Source organism: Triplophysa rosa, linkage group LG22, assembly GCF_024868665.1.
Source record: "Triplophysa rosa linkage group LG22, Trosa_1v2, whole genome shotgun sequence".
In the NCBI taxonomy this organism is placed as follows: Eukaryota; Metazoa; Chordata; class Actinopteri; order Cypriniformes; family Nemacheilidae; genus Triplophysa; species Triplophysa rosa.
Window position 1 is genome coordinate 13,503,407 of NC_079911.1, and position 27,947 is coordinate 13,531,353.

Here is a 27,947-nt window from a genome sequence, read left to right on the forward strand (position 1 = left end):
AGATTGTGTGTTTGGTCCCAGAGGAACCGCAGGAGCGGTAGATAATTCAGCTCACTAGCCCGGGGAGCAGCATCCGTCTCTCAAACAGACGGAAGAGCCCCTGAAACAGGGCAAGATATGACACATGTATGACCCCTCAGACAGGGATGTCTGCTCTCTTAGCGTGTACAGAAAATATAATTCCAAGTCTTGCAGACAAACGCATGACATTGGCAGCGAGAAGACACTGCGCTCAGACACGAAACCTCGACTTCCTGTCTGCAATATGTAAATAAACCTGCAGATAACAGAGGGCGGAGAAACAAGTGAGACTGTAGGTGAGATTTACGAGTTCTAAGAACGTTCGGTGTGTGTGGATTGTTAGAGAGGGGAGAGGAGTGTGAAGAGCATCTCGCTCTCGCTCTCTCTCTCTCTCTCTCTCTCTCTCTCTCTCTCTCTCTCTCTCTCTCTCTTTCTCCCCCGCTCTCTCTGACGCTACGGCTGGTGACTCCTCTACGGTGTTTACTCATAATTCATACGAAGAGATTCCGCTCAGCCACACTATGTTTGCCTCCATTTGGTATGCCAAGAAGCTGGGACGCAGACTGCTTCAGAATGCTAGGAAGGCTAAAATGCAGAAGGTAGGCGTGGGAGATTTACGATCACTCTGCGTAGAGTTTATTCCAAAGAATATGACCTTGTTTGTAGTGGTTTTGAATCCAAATTGGCTGGCTTAAGGTGGTTTCGTGGCTGAAATAATTTTGGTTTAAGTCCACGGTATGTTAGGAAGTGAGGTTTTGTGAGTCAATGTTGAGCTCTTGTGTTTTCAGACTCTATCTTCAGCGTCTTAAAGTGGAAGGAATAATAACGCTTTATCTGGGGAGTCGGGCGTGCTTTTCGGAGCTTTAATAAGGATCTGTATCGTTCTCATTAACTGCAGTAGATCCTCTTAACCTCCTGTTATCATCATGTTTATCGCCTCATGTACCATCTGTGAAGTTTACCACTGTGCCTTTCTCTCTCTCTCTCTGGAGTGTCGTTGATTCTTGAGATGTCCGGCAGCCGATTTGTCCTAGCCTGCCTGCTTGCTTGAATTTTAACCAGTCTTGCTTTAGACCTGCTTGGTTTGATACACATTTGTCTTTCAGTGTTTACAAGTGGGGAGCCCTTGTTGATCACTGTTGCTTACTGTTTATATGAAATTAAAAATGTGTTGACCAACGTGTGAATGGACATGCAGATGGCAGAAGTGTCCTGTGTGTTTTAAGTGTGATGTTGATGTTTGTCAAGAGAAGGAAGTGTTAGTGTGTGAGCTGGTATGACTACAGGACTCAAAAGCAACAGGTTTATAGGTTTGACCAGTGTAATGTGCAAAGGATTAAGAAATTTGTCCAGGTCATATATTTTATATAAGCATTAGGACTTAAGGACATTAACACTTTTTGCATTGTGGCAACAATTGTTTTAGGACAATTATTAAAACATATATTATTATTATATTATTCAATTTTATTAGTATTTTTGTATATTATTTAATTGTATAAAGAATGGAGTTTTTGTGGGTTGATTAAGACAATTATTCAAAAGCAATAATTTTTTATTGTATATATTTTATTATTTTTTAATAAAATAAAAAAATATATATTTATATTGTTTATATTATATATGTACTGTATTATATTTATTTTAAACTCATACACACATGATATGGTTGTAGTTGCACGTGAATTAAATGGAAATAATTCCTAACATGAAAAACAAATTATGAAACCCTTAAAAAGAAAACATAAAAACATTCATATGTTAATGAAGATGTGGATAGTTTACATAATGCATAAAATCTAAATAGTAAATATAAAGTATTCCTCTTCTTTATTAATAAAATGATAATATAATAAAAAATATAATTTACTTGATTTTGGGATAAAATACGATGTTTTCACGATGCTCACTCTTTTCTGTTAAGTTTGTGTGTACTCGCCGTTCCTCATTTGAACATCCGGCGATTTGCTGCCTAGCAACGCACAGCGTAATGTTTAGCTGAAGTAATCTATGGTCTTTGTCACATTTACAAAACAATCATATACAGTACATACAATGCATCACGCATCTTGAAAAGAAACGTATAAGACATAAGAAAGTTAACATCAAGTAGGTTTTTGAGGAAGTCCTAAATCGACTAAATTAAACTTATTTATAATTTCTTATGATTTCAAGCACAATTACGACCTGAGTGTCTCAGTCTCTGTGAGATTCACCCACTCCTGTCTTAATCTGTTGGTGTTGTTCTGTGATCTGCTTTGGCTTGTTTTGCTTACTCTTCCAAGGGCTCACTGGCTGTAATGATTTTTTTTGTTGGCAGAGAGGGTTCATAGCAGACACACCTGTCAGCCTCTGTTGCCTGTGTACCAAGAGCTCAAATCAGACTCTCTTCCTCTTTCCATAGACTTCTGGAACACCAATGGAGTTACTTTCAGGTTCATCTCATTTGTCCACAGGAACCTTGCTGTGATGTCTAACCCGTTCTGTGTGAGATTTAATGCCCTGTGATCTTTGTCTCTGAGGACAGTTCTGTCAATGAAAGCAAACAGATTGGTAGTAATTGAAATCCTTTGATTTGACAAATTGTCGTCTGGCTTTAGAGAGTGTTTTTGTGTTGTTTGAACCTAGGAAAAGTGAGCAAGGGTTTGAATTACAGAGATTGTGTTGGTTACATGTATCATCTGTACCTGCTCTTTGAGAATTAAAGGGGTCATATGGCGTGAATACATGTTTTTCTGTGTCTTTGGTGTGTTATAAGTTGCCCATGCATGTATTAGACACGTAAAATTGCAAAAATAAAAGTGTGGGAACAAAAGATGCATTCTATCTAAAAGCGAATGCTCACCCAGACCTGCCTGAAACGCCTCGTGTAACCACACCCCCACAAATCTACATCAGTTCGTGGTATGATTGACTAACTTTTTGCCTTATCTGTTGATAGTGAGCGAATTTAGAAAATGTACAGGCCATACATATTTATTTTCAAACAATATTTTTGTCCCATTTACAATGCTATTAAAGGGACAGTTCACACAAAAATGAAGATTCTGTCACCATTTACTTGCCATGTTGTCATTTCAAACATGTATGACTTTCTTTCTTCTGCAGAACACAAAAGAAGATATTTTGAGAAATGTCTCAGTGGTTTTGTGTTCATACAGTGAAAGTCAATGGGGGCCGGTGTTGTTTGGTAACCAGCGTTCTTCAAAATATCTTCTTTTTTGTTCTTCAGAAGAAAGGAATCTACACAGGTTTGAAAAAAACAAGAGGGTGAGTAAATGTTGACAGAATTTTTGGCTGTCACTATCACTTTCAAAGCTTCAGAAACAGTTGTTTTATGGTGAAGGTGTTGCTTGTTAGAGGATCTTTGTCATTGGCTCTGTTGTTTTTATTGCCCTTCATATTAAAGATGTGTCTGGGTCAGAACGTGGACAGCACACACTCTCAGGTCACGTTGCCCGTGTGCGTTCACACATTAAACTCAAGGAACAGGTGAAGGTAGACAGTCTCTCTCCTGTCTTTGACCAGCCCGCCCCAGCATCTGTCGCATACGCTTCTCCAAGAAGCCATACAGTAATCTTTGGTCCATGACCCATTTTTAAGGTTACACACCTACACCCCACCCACATAACAGAATGATGCTTTGTATGAAACTATATTTCTGATAAATGGCCAATAGGCAAAAAAATGAAGATACTTGAACTTCATTTTAAAAGCACGCAGATGAAACGTCTAAAAGCCTCTACATTAAATGGATGGAAATGAAGGTGAGACGTTATAAACGTTTGTCACGGAATGAAATCCATTTTTAGGTTGGCATTTTAGCGCGGATTTGACTATTGACTCAAGGACCCTCTACCATGGTATCGTTTCTTATAGCAAAGCATCCTTTTAAAAGCACTTATCAAATATATGTTCATTCAGCGCCGGTCTGAAAACATGATGTCAAACATTTACATAACTACTGAACACTTATGCAACCTCTGTTGATTCTTTTAAAAACCTCTTTATCTTTTCATGCTATCGAAACGCTTCCATCAATGATACAACGGGAATAGCAGACCTTGCGCTGTATCCTTGTCTTAGTTTCAATAGCTCTGTGAGTACGACGTATATTTCATTCTGGTCTCTTATATGGTTCAGCGTGTTTTTCTCTTAAATGCTATTAGATTCTCAAGCTGGTTGAAGCCCTCTGTGAGGTTTTATCACGCGGCGATGATTTTTTAAATTTGGTTTTTCGTGCAGAAAGCTTCCTCCGGCCTGAGTTATTTAATGCATCTTTGCCGTCTAAATTGTTCTCTGCATTCCTATTGGAATTCATCCGTACCCTTTATGGCTATAAAATGAGTCTTCCGCATTAGCAAGATGATGAGCTCTTTTTTATTTTTAGATTAATGCCGCTATTTGGTGATTCAGCAATGTACATGTATAGCCTTCTAGAATGTGGGCAATCTGGTGCCAGGCCAGCGTATATTAAAGATATTAAAGCGTGGGGAAAAACGCTTTGGGTAATATTTCTATATGCGAAGTAAAAAAAATGTTTCTTAATAGAACAGGAGAGGTGTTGGTTTTATCACTGTGGAGGCATACGTTGACATTTACGTTATGTGAATAATGTATAGGCTGTTGGGGGTGACAGGTGGTTACGTATGGGCTAAAACGGTAATTAAAAGGTGTTGGTTTGCACTTGCTGAGATCTGTGACATCACATTGCAGATTTGTGGCGTACCTTAAAAATCGGGTAACACGCTCAGTTTCTGCCAATCTCATATTAATCTTGAGTACCTATACAGTAGTATTGCATACGTCATATCTTCGAAGAGTATTTAGTTTGATCAAATTTATAAAGGAGAGATACAGCTGTACGATTATCTCCGGAAAAACACGAGCTGCTGGAGGCAGGCAGTGGGACAGAACTACAGCACGAGCACACAACATCATCGCATTAATCCCTTCGTGTTTTTTATATTATGCACGTACGCGCCAATTGCCAACAAAGAACAAACATATGACTTTGTTTGACTTACCGCGTGCAGTTCATGTCCAGCATCTTTTAGCACTGGGACCGCGCCATCTATCAGTTTCAAACGATCTCCAAATCCAGCGTTATCCACCGTTTATACAACATCCATCACTGAAATGCCATGAACAAACAGACACACCTAAACTTCACTGTCGCAAAAGTAACGAGCTGCAGGCCCACAGCGCAGACAATCTTGATGGTAAGAGGGTCTCGCTCGACGGTTGGCTCGTGGGCGGGCTCTTTCTTTCGCCTTGCCGTGCTTTTCCTGGAGAATTGCCCAATGAAAGGAATGGGATCACTGTTACGAAATAGGGATCCAGACTTTTAAAAAACTTTCCGAAACAAGGAGTGCTGGGGGTGTGTATCAAGCACAGAAATACTATGTCATACGTCCAACTAGTTTTTTAACAAGTTGACCATGTTACGAATGAGCAGCCAGCACGTTCAACAGTGTAAAGAAGTCAGAATGCATGACATCGCATGTTATCCCGCCTTTAAGTTTATTGCCCTGGCTTGATCTTCTGAAGTGATATAATTTCTGCTGCGTATGCTCTATAGAGGTTATACACACTTGAAAACACTCTCCTTTTAGCTTCTATCTTCTAAAACAAATTACAGGTGTATCCCTCCCGCGCTCTTGGAACAACAAATCCAAGAATCATTTCAAATGCTGCTGATTCAGAGTCCAGCGCGCCATTATTGATAATGCTGTCAGAATGTACCGGAAGGGCTTTTGCTGTCCGGCTAGTTTGAACAAACTCTGAATCGACTTACCTCAGCCCACGTAGGAGATATGTCCAGCTTTTGAGCTCTGGCTTAAAGCAATCCTGGATCTGGGCTGCATCCAAAATAGGGCTTGTTTGCAGTTGTGGATTTGGTGTTTTCTGGGCCAGTCCTGGTAGAGGGATGTGATAAATGTGGCTCAGTGCCACCACAGGCACTGCTGTGTGCGGCGATAAGTTTAATCACAGGAAGTTAAAGATGTCACTTGGTTTTATAGCAGGTGATGGATCAGAGTGTCTCGCAACGCTCTGTGGGCCTGTAGAGAGATGATGGTCAGGTGTTGAGTAGGTGATCGATGTTAGTGACTAAAAATATTCTTTTTAATTTGTTGCTGGGCTATGAAAATGACTTTATGGTAATGCCCACCTCTAGCCAATGGTAACTATGGTAGCAGTGCTTACTAGTCTGCTTGGCTAGAGGTGTTTTTATTCACATATATTTCTAGTGTATGTTGTGGGCCAAACCGTACATGTTGGGTCATTGTTGCAGCATAAACTAAATTGTTTCTCTCTCTCGCTCTCGCTCTCTCTCTCTCTCTCTCTCTCTCCCTTTTAAATAAATGTGGAATGCTTAAGTGGTGTGTGTTCTCCAGAGCTAGAGTTATAAGAACTTTATTAGCACTGCTTTAATGAACATTAGCAGCACATCACAATTGCATTAGGCAGAAAGAATGGCCAGATCATAAAGGATTCCATTTAAAACAGCCTCCCACTCTCTTTCTCTCAAGATTCAAGAGTCACATAACTTTATTGGCATGGTTAAGAGAGTCTTTACATTGCCAAAGCATACAGAAGAAAGATTATACTTACAGCCACGAAAAAATATGAAACGACTTCCTTTTTCCCTTAAATCAGCATTTCTTCATGTATTGTGTCAATTTCAGTCCAGTGTCTGTTGACTCAAGTTGTGAAAAGAATCAGGCCTATTCCATCATATATTTATTTTTGAACTGATCCTAAAATACACGTAGAAACATAAACGTGAACTTGTTTTCGTTAAAGATCTGCAAACATTTCATGTTTTTTTGTCATGTTGACCACACTTAATAAAATAAAAATATATATTTATTTGGAAATTAGGTGCAATATTGTCACCAGTTTACAGAATAAAACCAAAATTATCATTTTACTTAAAGGTCCATTGTGTAATTGTTGAATGATCTGTTGACAGAAATGCAATATAATATACATAGATATTATGTCTTCAGAGGTGTGTAAAGACCTTATAAAAAATAATAAAGTATAAATATACTTATAAAGAGGTGTATAAATTAAAAAAGTTTTTGTTGTTTTTATTGCCTTAAATGAGCTACATAATTTCTATCTATACACCACGGGTCCCCTTACATGGAATTCTTAAATACGTTATCTCACACAAAGTAGCTATTTAAGAATCAGTCGGCCTATATTTGTCTATATAAACAGTAAAATAAATGTACCAATAAAATTCTCTTCTTCATTTTGGTAGTGGTTCTGTTATAGTTTTTGTTCTTTTGTCATGACAGCATTTGACGGCATGGTAGCCAGGTTTGAGCATTTTGAGGGTTGTTCCAGTATGTAAGAAAGTCTGTCACTGAATCTGATGTTGAATCTGATTGAAGTCTTTGTGGCAGCTTTGAATTCGGGAATGTTTCCCTCAAAGTTTCTCTCTCTCATTCTCTATGTCTGTCACTCAGAACTGATAAAGCACAATTCAGATTCTCTCTATCTCTCACACTGTGAGGATTATTATGGGTTGTGTTTTAGCTTTGCAAGCCTGCAAAGATTTAGCTATTGTTGAACCGTCAGTGACCTTGACATTTATGCAAATAGTTTTCTGTCTTAATGACATAAATCGCATTGTCTTGTACACAAAAAGATCAGTGACATTTATCAGGAAAGTACATTTGGATTTCATGTTTTAATTGTGTTATGATTAATTTACAGTATATACGATTCTCAAAATCAGACAGCTCAGATTCATCACCTCATATATGTCAAGCCGAACGCTTCATTTAACTCTTAATTAGAGAAACAAATTGTGTGACATTTTCTGATTCAGAAGGGAATTACTGCGGGTGGTGTGAGACGGATCTGATAGGTGAATCCGGCTGCTCTTCACTCTGAAATAAAACTGTTAATATTAGGATGGCTTTCACTAACACAGACCGTTTCCCCCGAGCTTAGGGCTGAATCACATCCCTGTCGGCCACTGGACAAGCTGTCAGAAACTGACAGTCTATTCCCACAGTGAGAGAACTTTAAGCGCCCGGCTGGCTGAAGCTGTAACACAGACTAAAAGATCCAACAATATTTGGTCGAAGTTATGACCCTTATAAAAGTAATGTGCTCATTTCCTGGAAATGGATACAGTAGCTTCAGAAAGAAGTGATCAGAAAGAAGAAACGTATATATATATATATACTGTATATACTGTATATGACATTTACATGGTGCTTTAAGATATTTTGAGGAAAATGGTAAATGCTTATGGGTGAGCTTTTCTTAAGTGGAACACAAAGAGGATATTTTGAGAAATGTCTCAGTGGTTTTGTGTCCATACAATGGAAGTCAATGCGGGCCGATGTTGTTTGGTTCTCAACATTCTTCAAAATATCTTCTTTTGTGTTCAGCAGAAGAAAAAAGTCATAAAGGTTTGAAATGACATGAGGGTGAGTAGACGATGAAAGAATTGTTATTTTGTGGTGGATAATGCCTTGAAAAATAAAGATGCTAAAAGGGTTCATTGCAGTGATGCTATAGAAGAACCATTTTCGGTTCCCCAAAGAACCTTTCAGCCAAAAGATTTTAAAAGAAACATTTTCTCCTGATCCTTATAGTCTGTAGAACCTTTTTCCGCTAGAAAGAACCTTTTGTGCAAGCTTCTGTGAATTTATGTAACCTTTAACAGCCCAACAACAGACTAAAAGTGTAGTAATACCATAGTACTTTTTGGTCATTTTTAATGGACATTTAGTTTAATGACTGCAATTTTGTGCATGTGTGTGACACACAGGAAAGTGAATATCTCATTAGGCTTACTGTTGTTGTGGGAATTACAACCTTTCTCTCTTAGTTTCATTTCTTTGTTTATAAGGTTAATGATGTAAAGTTCTAGTGATCTATTTAGTGGGAGGAAAGATCTCATTAGGTGCTCTGCTGGTTTATAGATCAGAAGGAAAGAGGTGTGCGTATTTGTTTGTTTGCGTGTGTGTGTCAGCCAGCCCACCATTACCTGGAAATGATCTCAGTTTATCATGAAACTGTTATATAATCTCCAACATAGGTTTTTTTTCTTAATAGTGTACAAAACAATATGACATTCCTACAACTCCAACTATCTGTTTTCTTAACCAAAGACAGACAGAGTTTTCAGCAAACCTATTGGAAAACATTTTTTATTTTTACACGTACATCTGCTCATCTGTAAGAACACATCTGCAAACGCAAACAACTTCAGCAAGAGGAACGCATTTATGTTGTGGTGCAGTACCAAGAAGAAAATTGCACATCATTTTGCATTGGAATTGAAACAAGCATGATGTGCTGAATTTATTTGTGCTTATGAACGATCAGTTTGTGTGATTCTCCAGAACAATTTTAATCAAAAGACAATTATCCCTTGTGATGTTCAAAGATCTTTTGATGGCTTTAAATGTATTCTGAGCAGGTACCTTGATCATCGCAGTTCTGTATTTTGATTAATTATCCTGGAAAATTGGAACATTCATTTATCGTCAGGCAATGAAAACATAATCTGTTTATATGAGCTGATATACGTCTGTGCTTAGACAGCAAGAGTTCTCTTTCAAACTCTCTCTCTCTCATAAACAAAATATTTGTTTTGATCTGCTATTCTGGCACCTTAGGCCCTTTTTACCTTTTCTCTCTGTGTCCCTGTCTGGGAAGCATTACAAGATGTGCAGGTTAAACCACATGTATAATAGATGGATCTCCAGGCAGCAGGTAACAGGCAGGGGGAGTTTGAGTTAAGGTTTTTAAAATGTCATACTGTTGAGAAGCTGAGCTGAAACTTGAATGCGTTAAAGAGTTTAGGATTTAGAAAGAAACTCAGGAGGGGCTTGTTAGAAGAGTAACGTAATTTGATACGTTGCACACATTTACATTAACAGTGAAGTTTGACATAAACGTCAGATCAAGAGCAGGGTGATGTGTGCGGTGATGGCCTGTAGGCTACACTATAACCTTTCTGTTGTTTAAACTTGGCGAAGTGATATGGAACTGTAATCAAACGGTCAGCAGACCTGGAACACCTTCATAGGTGTGCATTTACTGAAAGTTAATGCATACCCATAGAACGTTTGTCAACCAATCAGATTGAAGCATTCAACAGCCCTGTGGTATAACTAAGATTATTAAATGCTGTAGAAGTATTGTTCAGTGTTAGTTCATGTTAGTTAATGCATTAACTAATGTTAGCGAATACAACCTGTTACCGTTGTTAGCCTTTCTATTTTTAAAATCTTTTTGTCTTGTGGTTTAGTTTTTTTTATGTTACACCGTCTACACCGGACGCGACAGGCATGACGCGTCATGACAACCTGCTTGTTCTTAATGGGTTGCATCCAGTGTGGAAAATGTAAAATTATAATGGGTTCTAATGCGTTTCTAATGTCTTTTGTCATGTCGCATCACGCCAGTCACGTCCGGTGTAGACACGGTGTTAGTTAGTTTTTCTTTTCTTTTTTTTTAACATGACTATTTATTTTAATTAGACTGTAGTTTTTGCCACACAGTTTTATATTCATCTATTATTACAGAAACTACAGTTTCATAAACCAAAATATATACGCAAAATAATGCTGAAGTTCAATTTATTTGACAACTACACAGCACACTGCCCTTGCGGTTGATGAAATGTGCTATAAAGATGCCATTGCCTCTGCAGTTAGCAGTATATTGTATCTGGCTTCACTCCTGGACTCTTATGATTCTGCAGCATGGACCTGTTCTTGATTCAACCTCAAATGGCCCATGGCGGATGGATACCGATATCTGAAGTTTGCCAAGTTCCTTCCACTGAATCTTTCAAATATATTGTTTAATTCTGTTGGATGCTATTTAGGTGAACTAAATTAACCTGTATTTTGTTTTAATTTGTCTCTGCAGTGTTTCACAGAGACAGCTGCAGCATTATTCACTATCACTAGAATGCTGGTTTATTCGTGTGTTGTCTTTCAAAGTCCCTTTTCTAAGATCTTCCAGCCCTTAAAAATCGACTGATTTGTGAGGATAGAAGATTATTACTACTGTAAACCAGACTAACCTGCACTGATTGAAAATACTTCATAAAAACCGTGGACATTCAAGCAATTTTCTCTATAATTCCAAAGTTTATTAGTACTTTATTTTGTCTTTATTACAGACTTCTACTTGTTATTAAAAGCGTTTTTTATTTTTATTCCTGATAACAGTGAAATGAAATGTCCCTGCCTCAACTCTGTCCACCCACCCCATGCGAGAGAGAGAGAGAGAGAGAGTTTATTAGTACTTTATTTTGTCTTTATTACAGACTTCTACTTGTTATTAAAAGCGTTTTTTATTTTTATTCCTGATAACAGTGAAATGAAATGTCCCTGCCTCAACTCTGTCCACCCACCCCATGCGAGAGAGAGAGAGAGAGAGAGAGAGAGAAAGTGAGTGAGAGTGATTTATCTGTAGCTGACCGGTGGCTGGATAATCCCACACCACACAATGAATACGAGCAGGACAGATTTGACTGAATTAAATCTCTCTAAGATAACACTTTTTTTATTACTACACAAACAAACACCAGCTTTAACACCGAGTGCACAACAGACGTCAAAACCACAGCAGTTACTGTACCTGAAATGTCAATGGTGTAAATGTACTGTGCAAAAATATTTACATTTGTCTAGTCACATCCCTCATTTAAGATTTACAGTAATACTGTGCAAACGTCCTATACATATTAGAAACGTTTTTTCATGTAATCCCACATTGGTGAGATCAGACCTTTGTCTGGACAATATCGGCTGCTGTTGGATTCTGCATTGATTTTTTTTGGTGACTTTGCATATCTTTCTCATGCTTCGATGAAGACCAGACCTCAGCTTCTAAAATGATCTGGCAGCCATCAGGTCATTTCCTCAGTCAACCTGATTAGCCTCTTGTTGTCATTTGCTGACGTTTAGTGCTGTAATAAGACAGATAACACATTTAGCCGGTCTATTCTTGGATTTCCTATAATTCCTCATGCTCTGATTTGGCACCATGGAGCCAGGGAGATGGTTAATTGCTGTTTTTGCGGTCGCACGTTTAATTTTCCTTTCACAGTCAACATCCTGTAATGGTGTTTAAGCCAGCTGTGGCGTTCTCAGAGTGGAAAATTTAAATTAAGCTTCTGTTTAAGCCAAATTTAGGTTTGCGTCTGATAACTATTGCTCTATGTGTGCCAGCGTTTGTATTTATGTGTTTGCCGACTGCATTATTGATTGGCTGTAATCTGGTGGTGGCCAGTCACTGGAGTGATGTTCCCTTAGGCTTTAATTATATCCCCATGTGATTTGCATCTCAGCGCTGCCCCTCGCTAATCTCATCCCGTCTACCTCCCCTCCGTCCCATCACCCCCATGATTTATTGAGTTTTTGTCACTCTCTTTGCACTTTTTTAAACCTGGTACGGTCTGTAAAATCCAGCCGAGCCATGCTAAACCTCAGTTAGCCTAGCTTAGCGTAGTGTACAGTGCCACACATGCTCTGTTTGACATCCCCATTGGTAGGAGATGCTCAGTGATGATGAAACTTCCAGAACCAGCAACAATTAAAGCCTGAAGTTGTAACTGTCCTCTACACAGCCCTTGGATTTGGAGTTTTGGTTTCTAAAGAATCCATGGATTTGTTCGTGTATTAGCCACTGGGGTGGATTTATACATTGTGTTTGGATTTGGGTGACCTTGTAACATTTTCCATTGATTTCCGGATCCGAAAGAGGCTTTCGCGAAAGCCGCGCATTGTCCGGCTTCGCTGGGCGAGCTGCCATGAGCTACATGCTAGTAAACAATGGCCCTTATGGGGAGAAGTTTCCTCGAGGAAGCGCGCCCAACCTTCTCGTCCCTCCTCGACTTGACACGTTACGACCACTGCGCAAAAGGCTCAGCATGGAGGCCCTAAAAAGCAAGGCTCCCGACCTGGGACCCATCAAGTGGCCGTCGATCGTCACCATCTGTAAATGGAAGCAAGGTCTGACTGAGAGGCTTCTGAAGAGACACAGGAGAAGCTGCAGTGAGGTTAGCAACAACACAGCTTTAGGGATTGCCACAATAGAGTTAAATAAAGAGGGATGGTTCACCCAATAAAAAACAATTCTGTCATTTATTCACATTCATGTTGCTTAAAACCTTTGCATGACTCTTTCTTATGTGGAACACAAAAGAAGATATTTTGAGAAATGACTCTGGCTTTGTGTCCATACAATGGAATAGTATAACTCTTCATGCCTGTGTTTTTGTCTGAGTTTATCCAGTTTAACTCAAAATTTCTTGTTTTCTCCCCAGATATTACTAGACAGTCTTTGTCATAGACCAGCATACTTTCCTATAACAGCATTTTTCAGACAGACCTCTCCCTTAAATAAAATTCCATTTTTAAACCTTCAAAACCAGACCACTTAAGAAGAAGAATTGTTCCCAATTCTCCACACGTCCTTTTAAACGCCGTCTCGCTTTTGTTAGATAATGCCATTTTAAGTTCTCTATCTCGGTGATTTTGCTTCCCTCACAGTTTTTATTGAACCGTTGAACTGGTTTCATAATTTCTGAAGTTGATTATACAGGCCTGGCTGTCGACCAGAACTGTTCAGTGCATTAGCCTTTGAAACATCACTCACAAAGGCGGCCAGCACTCAGAGCCATATTCCAGTGGAAAGAGCCTAATGAAACTAATCAATGTGAGAGCTGTCTTCTGGGTTTAGAAGAATGCCAGGGGTGTCAGACAAGTTTGGATGCAAAAATGTAGACTTTTGAGAGATTTTGGAAATCTTGGTAATAAAAGTAAAAGTTCACCCAAACAAACGAGGGAGGGCATTAAGAGCCTTGAGCAAACAGACAAGCCATTGAATTATGATACAGTCTCTAAGGAGCTGAAACTGTATTCTAGTGTACACTAATGGTGATTATTATGGTGTTGGTGGAGCTTAATGCAAAGGCCATGAGCTGTACTCAGGGAGTCTCATCTTGTTTTCAACAGTAAGCTCTTTCTTCCGTGTAAGTTCTGGCATGTCTCCTCTAGCTGTAGAGCTCACCTCTGCCCCTCGCATTAAATTATAAACACTCCAATGTTTAACTTCTTCTCTTTCAATGTTACCTCTTCTCCTCAGCATTCCTCTATAATCCAATTAGCAAAACAGCACAGTTGGTGAATCTAAAGCCATCATGAGTGCATCAATATTTTGATTATGTTTATTTGTATTCAACTACAAATGGGTAATTGACAAATAAACCACACAAAAAAAACCCCATCAAGATTAATCTTTCTTATGCTATGCTATTTTATATTATAAATATTAATAATATAAAACAATATATTATTAATAATATGAAACAATATATTATTCATAATTTGTTTTCTATTTTTTTGCTGTCACACGATAGGACACTTGGTTTGGTTTATTTGTTAACTACCCAAATGAAGTGTTTAAGGCATCTTACGAAGTTTTGGATAGCGTGGATGCATCTAAAGTGACTTTAAATTCTCGCTGCAGGTGCTGAAGACTTTTGAATAAAGTTTGTCACTTTATTTGATAACACTGTCTCTGAGATTAAACTTTACAATAACTGCTGAGCAAGGTGAAGCTCAATCTGTAAACACCCACCAGCTGTAGCTCTATCCTCATTACCTTTAATGGGCACGGACCGAGTGTATTCTCCGCTGGCAAATCACTGTACTGTCATTTCTCAGAGCTGGCCTTCTCAGGCAGAGGAGCTGTATAGAAGTTTCACTTACTCACCCTGCTACATTCCTTTGTCAGTTTCATTCAATCCTGTGTAAAGAAGTCATTCAGAACAAAGCTGTCAGAGGAACTACTTGTTTGATCCATCATAGAGTGTCTGGAGGGAGAACGAGAAGAACATTTATTTGGAAGATGTGTGCAAGAGAAAATTACTCTCTGTATAAGGTTTAAAGTGTCAGAAACAATCTACGGGCCGATTTTTGGGGCCACCATGTCCACTCTCAATGTTTAAGCACATGCGCCACCCTGTGGTGGACAATGGGAACTACAGGTTTAGCATTTGATACTATTTAGAAGTTATCTCATGAACATTTTGTTATTATTTAGTGTGAAATCCATAATGCTTTGGTAGCAGTTGTCAAGGATGGGGGGGGGGGGCTGCCTCTGTTTTCTTTTAGGACCTGTAAATTGTAGTGACGTCCTGTGCATCTTGTACTAAACCAAATGTGACCCTGGACAACAAAACCAGTCTTATGGGTCAATTTTTCGAAATTGAGATTTGTACATAATCTGAAAGATAAATAAATAAACTTTCTATAGATATATGAGTTGTTAGAATAGGACAATATCTGACTGAGATACAACCGTTTAAAACTCTGGAATCTGAGAGCGCAAAAAAATCTAAATATTGAGAAAATTGCCTTTGAAGTTGTTAATCAGGGGCACTGTGGCAGACCATCCACTCACAAAAATAAAGTTTTTATATATTTAAGGTAGGAAATTTACAAAATATCTTCATGGAACATGATCTTTACTTAATATCCTAATGATTTTTGGCATAAAAGAAAAATCGATCATTTTGACCCACACAATGTATTTTTGTCTTTTACTAAAAATGTTCCCGTGCTACTTAAGACTGGTTTTGTGATCCAGGGTCACAAATCGTAAATCTTGCTTTGTAGTGGTGTTTTTTCATACATTATTTTAACATTGTAAACAGTACGCGTGCTTCACCCCTGACCACTTTTTCTACATCCAAATAGCATTCTTTTAAGTTATTTTTGGATTATTGGATGGCAGAGAGACATACGGTGCATCCAGGTTTATAACCTGTGCAAATAGTCACTCTGCAAAAGATAACCTAACTTGCTCTTTGACAAATTCTCTTGTAATGTGTTAAAAAACTGTAATATTCATTACAAGCTCCCTCTTTAAGGGTTTCTTTCTTCCATCCTATGATATCTAGAAGATGGCTGTCAGATTGTATGTGGGTTCTCCTCTCTCTAAGGTAAAGGGGAAATGGGCTCTGGACCATAATGGTTTTTACTGAAGCAATAAATGAGCTGTCACACACTGACAGAACCATTCAAGCGCTTAACCTCTGCACTGCAGCCCGGCTTCAGGTTTCAGGGACAGGCGACAGAGAGGGGAAATTACAGATCTTCCAAAGTTCTTGTGTCTTCATAAATGCATTTGGCAGTGTTGAGTACCACTCAGAAAGTTGAGAATGGATGTTTAACTGCAGTTTAAAGGAACATTTAGAGGAACATTTAGTCAGTGCTTTCAAAACAAAAATATATGGGACTATACTGGAAAATATAATGCAATGTATTACATAATACATTTCCATATATTGTAACCAAATGCTTATACTTGTCAACGTGAAAAGCGGCAATATTGTAATATATTTCATACAGTATATATATTTATATATATTTTACATAATTTAATATGTTGACAGTTGCATAAGAAAAAAAATAGTTGCGTATGGGCATGTAAAGTATTTAGAGGTTTTATACTTCAGGTTAAACAGCAAGACAAAAAAACGGACACTTGAATTCTGAGAGCAGTGGAAAAGAAGACAGACAAAGGGAGTTTTTGCATCTATGAGAGATCTTTTAGTTTGAGAATTAGGACATGTGATAGGCTGAGAACAATTCTTCAATTATGAATTACATAAAAGTGAAAGATTTTAATTAGACTTATAATTCTAAACACTTACAGCGCCGTAGTGGGAATTATAAAGTGAAAATAATCCATCATTCATCTGCTGGACTGCTGGAACAGCACCTGACTCTAGCTTCAGACACAGGGTAGAAAACCTACAGTGGCCAAGTGCAAATAAATAATGCAAAACTGACCTGCCAGTTTGCTGGTAACTTTGTCAATAACTTCATAATGCCATGTTTTATATTGAAACACAGGAATGGTAAACTACCAGTCAAAAGTTTGGACACCTACTCATTTTTTAATATTAATGTTATTTCCACATGTTAGAATAAAAGTAGTCATGCAAACCATGACGGAGTTCCTAAAGCTATACTGACTCTTACAACCTTATGAGTTGCATTCTGGGATGCTTTTCAAACATTACAAACATATTGAAGGAATTCATGTGTATGCTTGGCACATCTTGGCTGTTTTTTGTTTCACTATCCGGTCCAGCAATTTCATTTTTAAAATGTAGTTTGCGCAAATTTGTATTTGTCCACAAAAGCATTAAAGCTTTTGGTTGTTAACATTTTTTGTTCCAACTGTTGATTCATAGTGTAAATGAAATGCACGATTTAATTTTCTGACCCTGTACAGGGAAAATTTATTATTAAACCACATTATAACATATTGTGTCATGACATCAGACATTCTGTGTGTAACCGTAGAGATCTGCACTCTGAGTGAGAAAGACGTAAGGTTGTTTGTCAGGTGCTGCTGTGTTCAATGCGTGTATGACTTATCTACAGCGATGTGTGCATTAAAATTTCATCCACACAGGTGCCGTGTTCTCTCACCCCATGAGTGTGTCTGCCTGAGTGGGTGCTGCAATGTGTCTGTGTGTGTGAATGTCCAGACTGACCACCTGTCACTGGATGGTCTCTCCAATGTAAGGAGGAAAAAATTCATTTGACAGCATCGTATGACATTTACAACTTGGTATCACAGCTTGCTGGCATTGATGACTAGCATTTGGCTTTGGCACACTACACACACACACATCTTGAGGCTGTCGTTTTGTCGGGCATTGCCAGTGATAAGTGATGTTTGTCATCATGTTGAAGTGTGAAAGAAGATGTACAACACTTTTATTTCGAAACTGAAAAATAGCTGACACTTTCACACAGGTCTTAATGGAGACTTGCTGATGCTTTAGCAACTTGACAGATTGGCTTGGCTACTTGGCATGTGAATGTTGTGTAAACTTTCATTGTATATTAAGATTTAAGATATAAAGATACATTTAGGATGACATTTACTGTACAGCTGATTAATTTTTTAAAGAAATTGTCTTAAAGGTACAGTGTATTAAATTTAGCGTCATCTAGCGGTGAGGTTGGGAATTGCAACCAACGGCTCACTCCACCCCTCTCTTTCGAAGCACTACGGTGGCTGACACAGGACTAAGATGTCGTCACGTTTTCACTTCTTTGCCGAAGGAGATAACGTATTTACGAAACGAGCTCTGTAGAGCAGTTTGTCCGTTTAGGGCTACTGTAGAAACAACATTATGAAATCCATGCAAGGGGAACTGCGGTGTATGTAAATAGAAATAGCTCATTCTAAGGTAATAAAAACATAACGCCTCATTATGTAAGGTCTTTATACGCCTCTGAAGACATAGTTATGTATATTATATTGCATTTCTGTCAATAGATCCTCCAAAAAAATCACACACTGGACCTTTAAGAAATAAGTTGACAAATACAGCATAGGCCTACAGTACATGTGTCCTATGGTGTGACATAGCAAAAAACTGTTAATATTATATTAATAATATTTATATTTATAATATAAAATGAAAAGATTTATATTCATTGTTAGTTTTCAATTTTTTTGCTGTCACACCATAGGACACATTTACGGTATTTTTGTCAAGAAGCCTACTCAAATCATTTGTGATTTTTTTTAGACATCCCAAACTCACGCTGTTAGCTGATCAAGTTGATAAAATTGTTGAACTGTTCAAACAAGGCAATGTGCTTACATTAGTCTAGCTTAATGCTGTGAGTTACAAAATGTCACCATAATTTAATTGGAATGTGGGCGGAGAGAAAACGGCATGTTTGTAGTTTCTGATAAATCGAACGCCTCATAGGTGTCAATAACTGCAGCGCTGTATGATTAACCGCCATTTAGACACTTAGAACGCTTACACAACCACACACAAACCCACACGCCACCAACGCCACAACTAAACAAATCATTAGAGCTCACAGCCTTCACTGGTTTATTTATTTCCCTCCAAGCTCACCTTCGATGTACGAGAAAGGATTAAAAACCAGACATGCATTGCCGAGCAACTAAAATATTGAGTCCTGAGCTGATATCAAGAACTCAGGTAATGTTTCGGTAAAGCTAAATCTATTTTTTGGCATCACTGGCATTAGTTTGGTAAATAGCTTTTTAATGCATCATTCAGGCTGTGCTGTGGGCTTGATACCAGTAGATGGGGTTGATGTTCACTGCTTGAGCGGACCGTGAGGACAGAACTCCAGGACTGATTCTGATGAAGCTGCATGGTTTAACTTAAGCGGTGAAGCATGAGTTGCTCAGCGTATAGTCTTTAGTTTTGATTAAATGTGACTAAAGTGGGTTATAAATAGAAACGTTATTGAATTATTGAGCTTCACAAGCTATTGTGAGATTTATTGTGAATTTTGGGGTTGTACTGGTGTGACGCGCATGCGCAAGGCGCGGTTTGGGGTAGTTCACGTTGATGTCGCAACGAAGGGAAAGACATCGACTAATAAAGTAAACAAAAGTTATATTGCCGATCATGACTGCCTTCATTTTCTTTGATCGAAACCTTCCGAGGATAGTGCCTTTTCCTTTTATCCATACCCCTCTTACACTACGTTGCTGTACTGGGATAGTTCACCCAAAAATAAAATCTGTCATCATTTGTTCACCCTCCCATCATTCAAAACATGTATATGACTCTTTCTTTCGTGAAACACAAAAGAAGATATTTTGAGAAATGTCTTAGTGATTTTGTGTCCATACAATGGAAGTCAAAGGAGCCAATGTTATTTGGTTACCCATGTTCTTCAAAAGATCATCTTTTTGAAAGAAAGTCACACAGGCTTGAAATGACACACCAGGGTGAATAAATGAAAGAATTTACATTTTTTGGGTGAACTGTCCCTTTAATTGTTAGAGTGTTGCGATCGCAGTGCAAAGATCTTGGGTTTGATTCCCAGAGAAACTCACATACAGATAAAATGTATGTATGCTTTGAATAATCTAAAATTTGATCGGAGTGGAGGAATTGTTTATATAGTTAATAATACATTTATTTATTTTACTTTGGAATCTTTTGGAGTATTTTTTACAGCTGTTAAATAATAGCAATAGTAAGTGACTCAGTGTTGTACAAAACAAATTTTACTACAGTTAGGAGGAAGGGTTTAGCATTTATTCCTATGTATTGTAGGCTATGTGGTTGTATTTCTGGAGTAGCTACGAATGTTGCTTGTTCTCGTTTGAGTTTGCTGCTAGAGATCATTTGAAACATTTTGTCATGTTGGAAACGTGCAGCTGTCACTTAGACATCCATCCCTCTTATGGGGGGTTTGGGGTTGAGGTATGCCACTCAGTCCCTAGCTGTTAAGGGTTCGATTGCTTGTCTTGAGCAAAGGATGCTGTCAAGTTACACAGCCAGTTTAATCATCAGTTGACAAAGAGCTTTCACACACTCTCTCTCTCTTATTCCCTCTTGCGCGCTCTCTCTCTCTCTCTCTCTCTCTCTCTCTCGCTCTCACTGTGTCGCCTAACTAAACATAAAACATGCCTAGTGTCTACAAGTAGCCAGCTTTCTCCCTCTCTCCCCCTTTTCTCTCTGACGCGCACATACACACACAGCCCTCTCACTGTCGAGAGCACCCTGCTCAGATACCGCCCAGAGGAGTGCCGCTCACCACAGCTGCGTCCTCCTTGCTCCCTGCGCCCGAGCAGAGATACAGGGAGGCGAAAGAAACGGGGCAAGAGAGAAAGTGGAGCACGTATACGGGATGACAGCGTACCTGAGCAAGCAGCAGAGCTGTTGCGTGGAGATGCGCGGCCGTGCAGGAGACCGCGAGGCGCCCTGCTCCTGCAGTTGGCAGCACGAAGCTCAGCACGGATACGACTACCACCCCTCACCTTCGCCCTCGCCTTCGATGTCCACCCTGCCCCGCCAGCGGGCCAAACTTACGGCCTCACGCTCCGAGAGCTCCTGGAGGAGTCCCAGCCGCAGCATGTCGCGTGCCAAGGGGGGGAGCTGCGATCTGTGGGCGGAGTGCAGCTGCCATCCGAACAGCTGTCACGAGCCGTACCAGGTAACCGGTGCCATCTGGGCTTAAGTAGAAGGGAGGTGATGGGGACGGAAGGAATTGAGGTAGTTGGATATGAGGATTAGTGAAAAGTGATAGAAGAGAATAGGAAGTGTTGTTGAAGTCGCGGCACAGCTGCATGTAGGACTTGAATGGCAATGCTCTCTCTCTCTCTCTCTCTCTCTCTCTCTCTCTCTCTCTCTCTCTCTCTCTCTGTGTATTTTCTGTAGCACACACACACTCTGTAGCTGAGGTGCTGAATTTTGATAATACATATGCTGTGAAAACTGCTTGAAATGGAAGCTGGACTGAGCACGCTCTCAGTTTAGATGCTGGTGGTTGTTCAATATTCGGTATGTGGTGGTCTGTATATTGCAGTTATTATGGAATTTTGCTGGGAAAAAAGATAGTTTGCCCACAAACTATATTTCTATTATACTTTACCCAGCCTTATTTTGTTGCAGACTTGTATGGCTTTATTTTTTCGGATGACTTACTATGTTTAAATGTCTAAGCTGCTATTTTTTTTATATACAATAAAGGTGACTGAAGGTAGATTTTTTTAAGGCAAGACTTTTTTTAACTAATAAGTGAAATTCTGTATGTTCATGCAAGGATATTGTATTTAGATGACTTTAAATGTATGATATGTATCATATTTTCATGGGGCTTTCTGTTCAATTCTAAGCTTGACCTCTAGTCCCCATTTACTTTCATTGTGCCAAAAAAGCTCCTCTGACAATCTGAGAAACTTTTTCGGTGTTCCACACAAAAAATGCGATTATAAGACGAGGGTGAGAGAGGATGACTAATTTTCATTTTTTAAGGGTGTGAACTATCCTTTTAACTGCCTTCTCCATAAGCTCATGCTATTACGAGAGCCCCCGTTCTGTCATTGTGTTCATTCTTATCTGCAGTGTGCTAATACTTCGGTTCTCGCGAACATACACACAACATGGCATTCGGAGCAACGGTCCTATTGTATTTGCATGAGAGAGAGAAAGATTCAGAATGGCAGCTAAAGACCCCAAATCAGACCAATGCAACACACTCCATCAAATGTACTAACACAGCTGGACAGTGCACAATGCAAACCCACTGTTTATGTGTGTTTGTTTGTGTGGGGGTGTGTAGGCATTCTTATTGCAGTAGTGTATTATCTGTGCAGGTTTAAATTTAAACCGGGATTATCCAGTTAAGCCATCTCTTGCATTAAGGCATTCAGTGCATGTAACATTTATTTTCTGATCGCCTGACTTGGCCAGCACGGGAATCAGCTAAATGCTCATTTGCAAGTCAGGTTCCTCATGCAGAGTTCTATTTTTGTGGCACGCGGAGTTGCTTCCTATGTAGAGCATTCCAAAACAGTCACTTATGATGTTTCATTATGGATAGCATGCTGCCTTAGAAGGCAGCTGTGGGTCTATACAGGCAGCAGGGAAGCTCACAACATTTTAGACAGAGCTTATATCGCTCTACTATTTACTTTCGATTTTGTGAATCTTTTGATACATACAATCACAAACAGGCACTATATATTTACTGTGCTGTATATACTGTGTATATACAGTCAATAGAGTTGTGCGTACAGGGCCCTGCATAGTCTGCCGTTTCTATGGTGTCTCTGCTGTTTTCAGCTCTTTTACGGCTGTTGTTGACTTTTTCATCTTGTGCATTATTGACGGTGGTTGCCAGCTCTACGTATAGTTTGTGTGACCTGAATTATTGAGAAAGGTAAAGTGGGACAGAGCACAAGCTCTGAACGCTGTTGCAGGACCTTTGAGAAGCATAAAACACATCTGCCGAACAATTATGTTTTTGCCATTTTATCTAGGATGGATTTTGCTTAAAGAAATGTTGCACTAACTTCTTAAAGGCCCACCGAAGTGCCTTGAAACGCGCAGCATTGTTGGATGCGTTGACGTAACTTCAACTGAAAAATGCAGAGAGAGCGAGACATATTGAGTGGCCCCGCCCCCTTTTAAAATAACCAATAGCATCTTGTTTACGGCACTGTCAACCTGGCAAAGCTGCATTTTACAGCGTGATAGCCACAGTGGTGTAAAAGTCTGTTGAAAAGATTAGGAAGATCAGTGATGCGTCATTTAAAGCTTTAAAGATTTTTACGTTGGTGAGTGACACTGGCGTTTGTCTTCTCCTTTACTCATCAAGGCTGTGATGTCTCATGTCTTCAATAGAGCCAGACTTGAACGGGTCAGATACGTTTTGTTTTCTCAGCTGATTTTCGAGTATGATGGGCGCATATGATCAGCTCTGTGCTATCGTGTCTCTGAACCGGAGCACACTCGCGTGCAATTTAGACTTTAATGTTAATGTTTATGCTGTCTGGATCATCCACTATCTCCCATCTAGTGCACTATGCGTCACAATAGGACACAATAAATGTGCAAACATGTGGCTGATATGAGGCGACTCTTCGGATTCTAAAGCAGATTTGATTGGACAAGAACTTTGATGAGAGTGTAGCGTGATGTCATTCAATTTCTAGATTTTTTTGAGCACACCAGACTGTCGGTTTTGAACGCTTATAACTTCTAAATGCAAATTTTTTCAGCGCTTAGGAGTATATCAGTTTATTGACGTCTTTAAGGCTAACATTTGTGATAAAAGGAAAAAAACTTTAATTATGATTTCACTGGGGCTTTAAAGTTTTCTCTATTGTGATATTTTGTACTCTTTTCTTTTACAGTGTAAGATCCCTGTCATTTCTCTAAATTCCGTTTCACAATCTCGTCTAGCTTTTGTTTCAGTAAAGAGTCATTTTATGCATTTTAATTGAATAATTTGTCGTACAGCAAATCAAATTAGGAATGTTCTCAGTTTTATTAAAGTTTACATCTGTCTCTCATTGGCATTTGTTCATGGCTGTGCAGTTCCCACAGTTGAGGGGAATTGCTTTCACTCCTATGGGCAACTGTAATTATTTCCTTCTGCTTATTAACACACAATTAACCTCGGTGTTGATGAGGGTCCCTGGTTATGCCACATTGTATTAGTCATGTTTTGTCTGAGCTGAGTTGTGATCAGTGTTGGGTGTAACTAGTTACTAAGTAATTAGTTACTGTAATTTAATTACTTTTCCCATAAAAAAATAAAGTAGGGATTACTCTTATTTTTTCGGTAATTTAATTACAGTTATTTAAACTAAATACTTTGTGTAATATATGTGTGTGCAATAGTGGAATTGACATAAAAATTCAAAGTCTAACTTTAAAATCTGTGCTTTAATGTATAATTCTCACATTTGTAATACTTTGGTCAGTTAATAATACTACTTAATGTAGTTTTATATTATTTATTTTAATGAATTAGAAGAGCCCTTTCATGTCTATCCTTAAATCACTTAACTAATCAAGGTTGATATAGGATATAGAAAGTAATTAGTAATCAAATTTTTGGAGAGAGTAATTTGTACAGTAATCTAATTACACTATTGAATATGTAATTAGTAACTAGTAATTCATTACTTTTTCAGAGTAACTTGCCCAACACTGGTTGTGATGCACTTCACAGTGATGAGGTGATGAGACTCTATTTAGTTTTTTAAATCTTGTAAGCATCTGCACTGCAGTGTCCCAGAATGTTAGACGTGTCTCGACAGACCTGCACTAACTGGAAAACTATTACTGTTTGTCGTGATATCTGATCATGCATCTGGTACCATACCTGCTTTAGATTGCTGATACGAGGAAAGCAGACACGTCTGTGAGTCCTTTCCCAACTCTGCAGAGGCAGAAACTGCTTCAAGCAGAACGTCTGCACCAGTTTGACTCTTCAGTAAGAAGATTGATTCACCTTCAATCAAACTATAGTACTTTATGCTATATGCCACGCTTTGCTGTTTTGTGCTATTCTACATTATTCTGCTCTATATGCTATACTACACTACACTGCGCTGTGCTATACTATATTATATTATACTATACTACACTATGCCGTACCGTACTGTACCATACTATGCTACAGTATTCTATACTACATTACACTATATTGTACTATAGGGGTTTCCAAACTATTTATTTCAAAGACCCACCCAGACAGGTAGTTTCTAAAGGCCCATCAAAATATAGTTAAATAGAATTATGAAGAAAAAATATACATTCATTATTAACCCACAGTTTGAAACTGTACTGATGTCAGCTGTACTGTTCTATACTAGATTACACTATATTGTACTATAGGGGTTTCCAAACTATTTATTTCAAAGACCCACTCAGACAGGTAATCTTTCTCAAGACCCAGCAAAATAAATATTTCAATAGAAATATGGAGAAAAATATATATACATTCGGTATATACCCACAGTTTGAAACTGTACTGATGTATGCTGTACTAAACTATACTATACTGTGCTATGCTTTGTTATACTATGCTACATTATACTACTGCAGTGATATACAGTATACTGACCATACTAAGACACTTAATATTTGCACATTTTCAATGGCATAATGTTGATTGGGAGCTGGGCCTGCACTTGTAATGACATCACCTCTGTGCTCAGTCCTGCCATGTGAGTGTTTGCGGGCTGAGGCCACTCGTGCTTTGCATCAGTTCCTTCAGAGGCACTCAAAGAAGCATACGTACAGCAAGAGACAAGCAGCAGCCACTTCAGTCCATTGTGTCTACAGAGTGAATTAATGGACGGACACAAACAACAACAAACAGTCTGTGCGTGCCCGTCTGAAAGCTTTCCCTACCTCATTTTATCCAATAAGCGATTGTTTTGCTTATAGCCAGGGCACTTTGTTTACATCCTGAAAACTTGCCGCGTATGTAGGATTTGCATGTTGCTCATTTACCTTTACATTGGTGTGGTTTTATCTAAAGCGACCTACATTGCATTCATCAGTTCATCCCTTGGAATCAAACCCATGACCTTCTGTTAATACTGTTATCAGAGCTCTGGTCCTCTCTCACTTTCCATAGCTCTCATCAGCTCCCCGCAGTCTGCTCCTCTGATTAGCAGCAGAATTGAACAGACGTGTGTCAGTCCAACAGTCCGGTGCCCCGCTGCCTATAAGCTCATTAGCAAGTTATGCGCACAAAGATGTCCTCGTTCCTAATGTAGCATGTCGGTCTCCAGCGTTCAGAAACATACTGAATATTCTGGATCACAATTAGCTGTCACAAACACGTTTTCTTTCCCCAAACAGTGATTATGCATGCACAGCTCCTCTAGCTTTGAAAAGGTCTTGCCATTTCTGCCCCCTTTTGATGTCAAAGTGAAGCGTAAAATTTGATAGGTGGTGTACAAAACCCAGCACACTTGGGTATGAGTTTGTGTTATGTTTCCTCGAACTTCGCCATCTAATCTCACATAGGCTGTACTATGGTATTTTTGTCTGGTACAGTACATGTTTTTTGGAGTACCAATACTGTTTGAATACTGTTTTTATGCAAAGCACCATTAAATGTCACGAATCGTGGTGGTGGAAGAACCCAAGCGCAGGCAGGCAGTGAATTAAGGGGTTAAACAAAAAGACTTTATTTAAACAATAAACACAAAACAAAGACCCACAACGGGGGTAAAAACAGGAACACGGATAAACACTACCACAGAGCAAAAACTAACTAAACACTAGACATGAACTAAACTCAACACTTACTGGACTAGACACGGAACAGCAAAACTGGCACTGAGGCACAAACGGCAGAACGCACGGGTGGCACACTGAACACAAGGCAACTGGAAACATACAGAACACGGACCGAACATAGTACAGATACAATGACAGAGCACAGGACAATGAAACATGAGGACTATATAAAAGGGAGGAAATCAAGAGGGAACAGGTGTGAGACATGAACTAATCAACAAGCAATAACGAGGGATACAAAAGGGCGGGAACACAGACAAAGACCGGAGAGAGTATCGAAGACCGAAAGGGTCAAAAAGACTCTCTCCACACATAACAAGGGATCCTGCCGTGATTCTGTCCCATAACCAAGATAGACATGACATGATGAGGTAGAATCACGACATTAAATTGATCATTTACTCACCCTCTTGTCATTTTAAACCTGCATGACTTTCATTCTGAAAAAAAACACAATAAGATATTTTGAAGAACGCTGGTAATCAAACGACGGCAGTATCCATGGACTTGCATTGGTTTTGTGTCCATACTATAGAAGTGAATGGGTGCCGGCACTGTTTGGTTACCAACATTCTTCAAAATATCTTCTTTTGTGTTTTGCAGAAAAAAGAAAGTCATAAAGTTTGAGAGTAAATAATGACATTTTTTTGCTGAACTATCCCATTAAGGCACTGTGGTATTAGTAGATACTATGACTATTACTCAGATACTATAACTATTACAGTTGGTGCATTTCATTTCCAGCAATTTATTTGTGGGTTCATAAAAATTTATAGACATCCATGAGTTATTATTTAGTCACTGTTAATAAAAAATGAATTTGCATATTGTTTGCAATGCATATTGATGAAAGCAGTTGCCATATTTATGTATAATTCCACTCACTGTAGCAGAAGCATTTAAAGGGGTCATATGACAGGGCTAAAAAGTATATTATCATTTGTTTTAGATGTAATGCAATGTATATACACGATTTAAGGTTTAAAACGCTGTATTTTCCACATACCGTGCATGTTTGTATCTTCCCTTTGCCCCGCCTCTCTGAAACACGCAGATTTTTTTTAAAGCGAGGTGTGCTATGATTGGCCAGTTAACCAGTGCGTAGTGATTGGTCGAATACTGCAAGCGTGTGACGGAAATGTAACGGCTCTTACCATATTTGGACCATCAGGTTCCAAAGCAATTGTACTGACAGGTACACCCACCTTACTTGAGTATACATTTGGGCGGTCTTAGTCAAATCATACCATGAACTGACGTAGATTTGTGGGGGTGTGGTTACACG

The 27,947-nt window shown here is 38.9% G+C and overlaps 1 protein-coding gene across 27 annotated transcripts in view; it reads left to right on the top strand.

The window, feature by feature from the left end:
• Positions 1-27,947, top strand: part of dlg2 (discs, large homolog 2 (Drosophila)) — a 193,767-nt gene that overhangs the window by 95,633 nt on the left and 70,187 nt on the right. The window contains exon 1 of one of the 27 annotated variants that reach the window (XM_057320936.1): positions 519-620. The exons of 22 other annotated variants lie outside the window; for them this stretch is intronic. In XM_057320936.1, coding sequence (XP_057176919.1) covers positions 543-620 — 78 coding nt within the window. In that variant the 5' untranslated portion in view covers positions 519-542. Of the gene's footprint in view, positions 1-518; positions 621-20,511; positions 21,048-27,947 lie in introns of those variants that run through there. 4 more of the 27 variants (XM_057320937.1, XM_057320939.1, XM_057320933.1 and 1 more) reach the window with 4 other exon arrangements.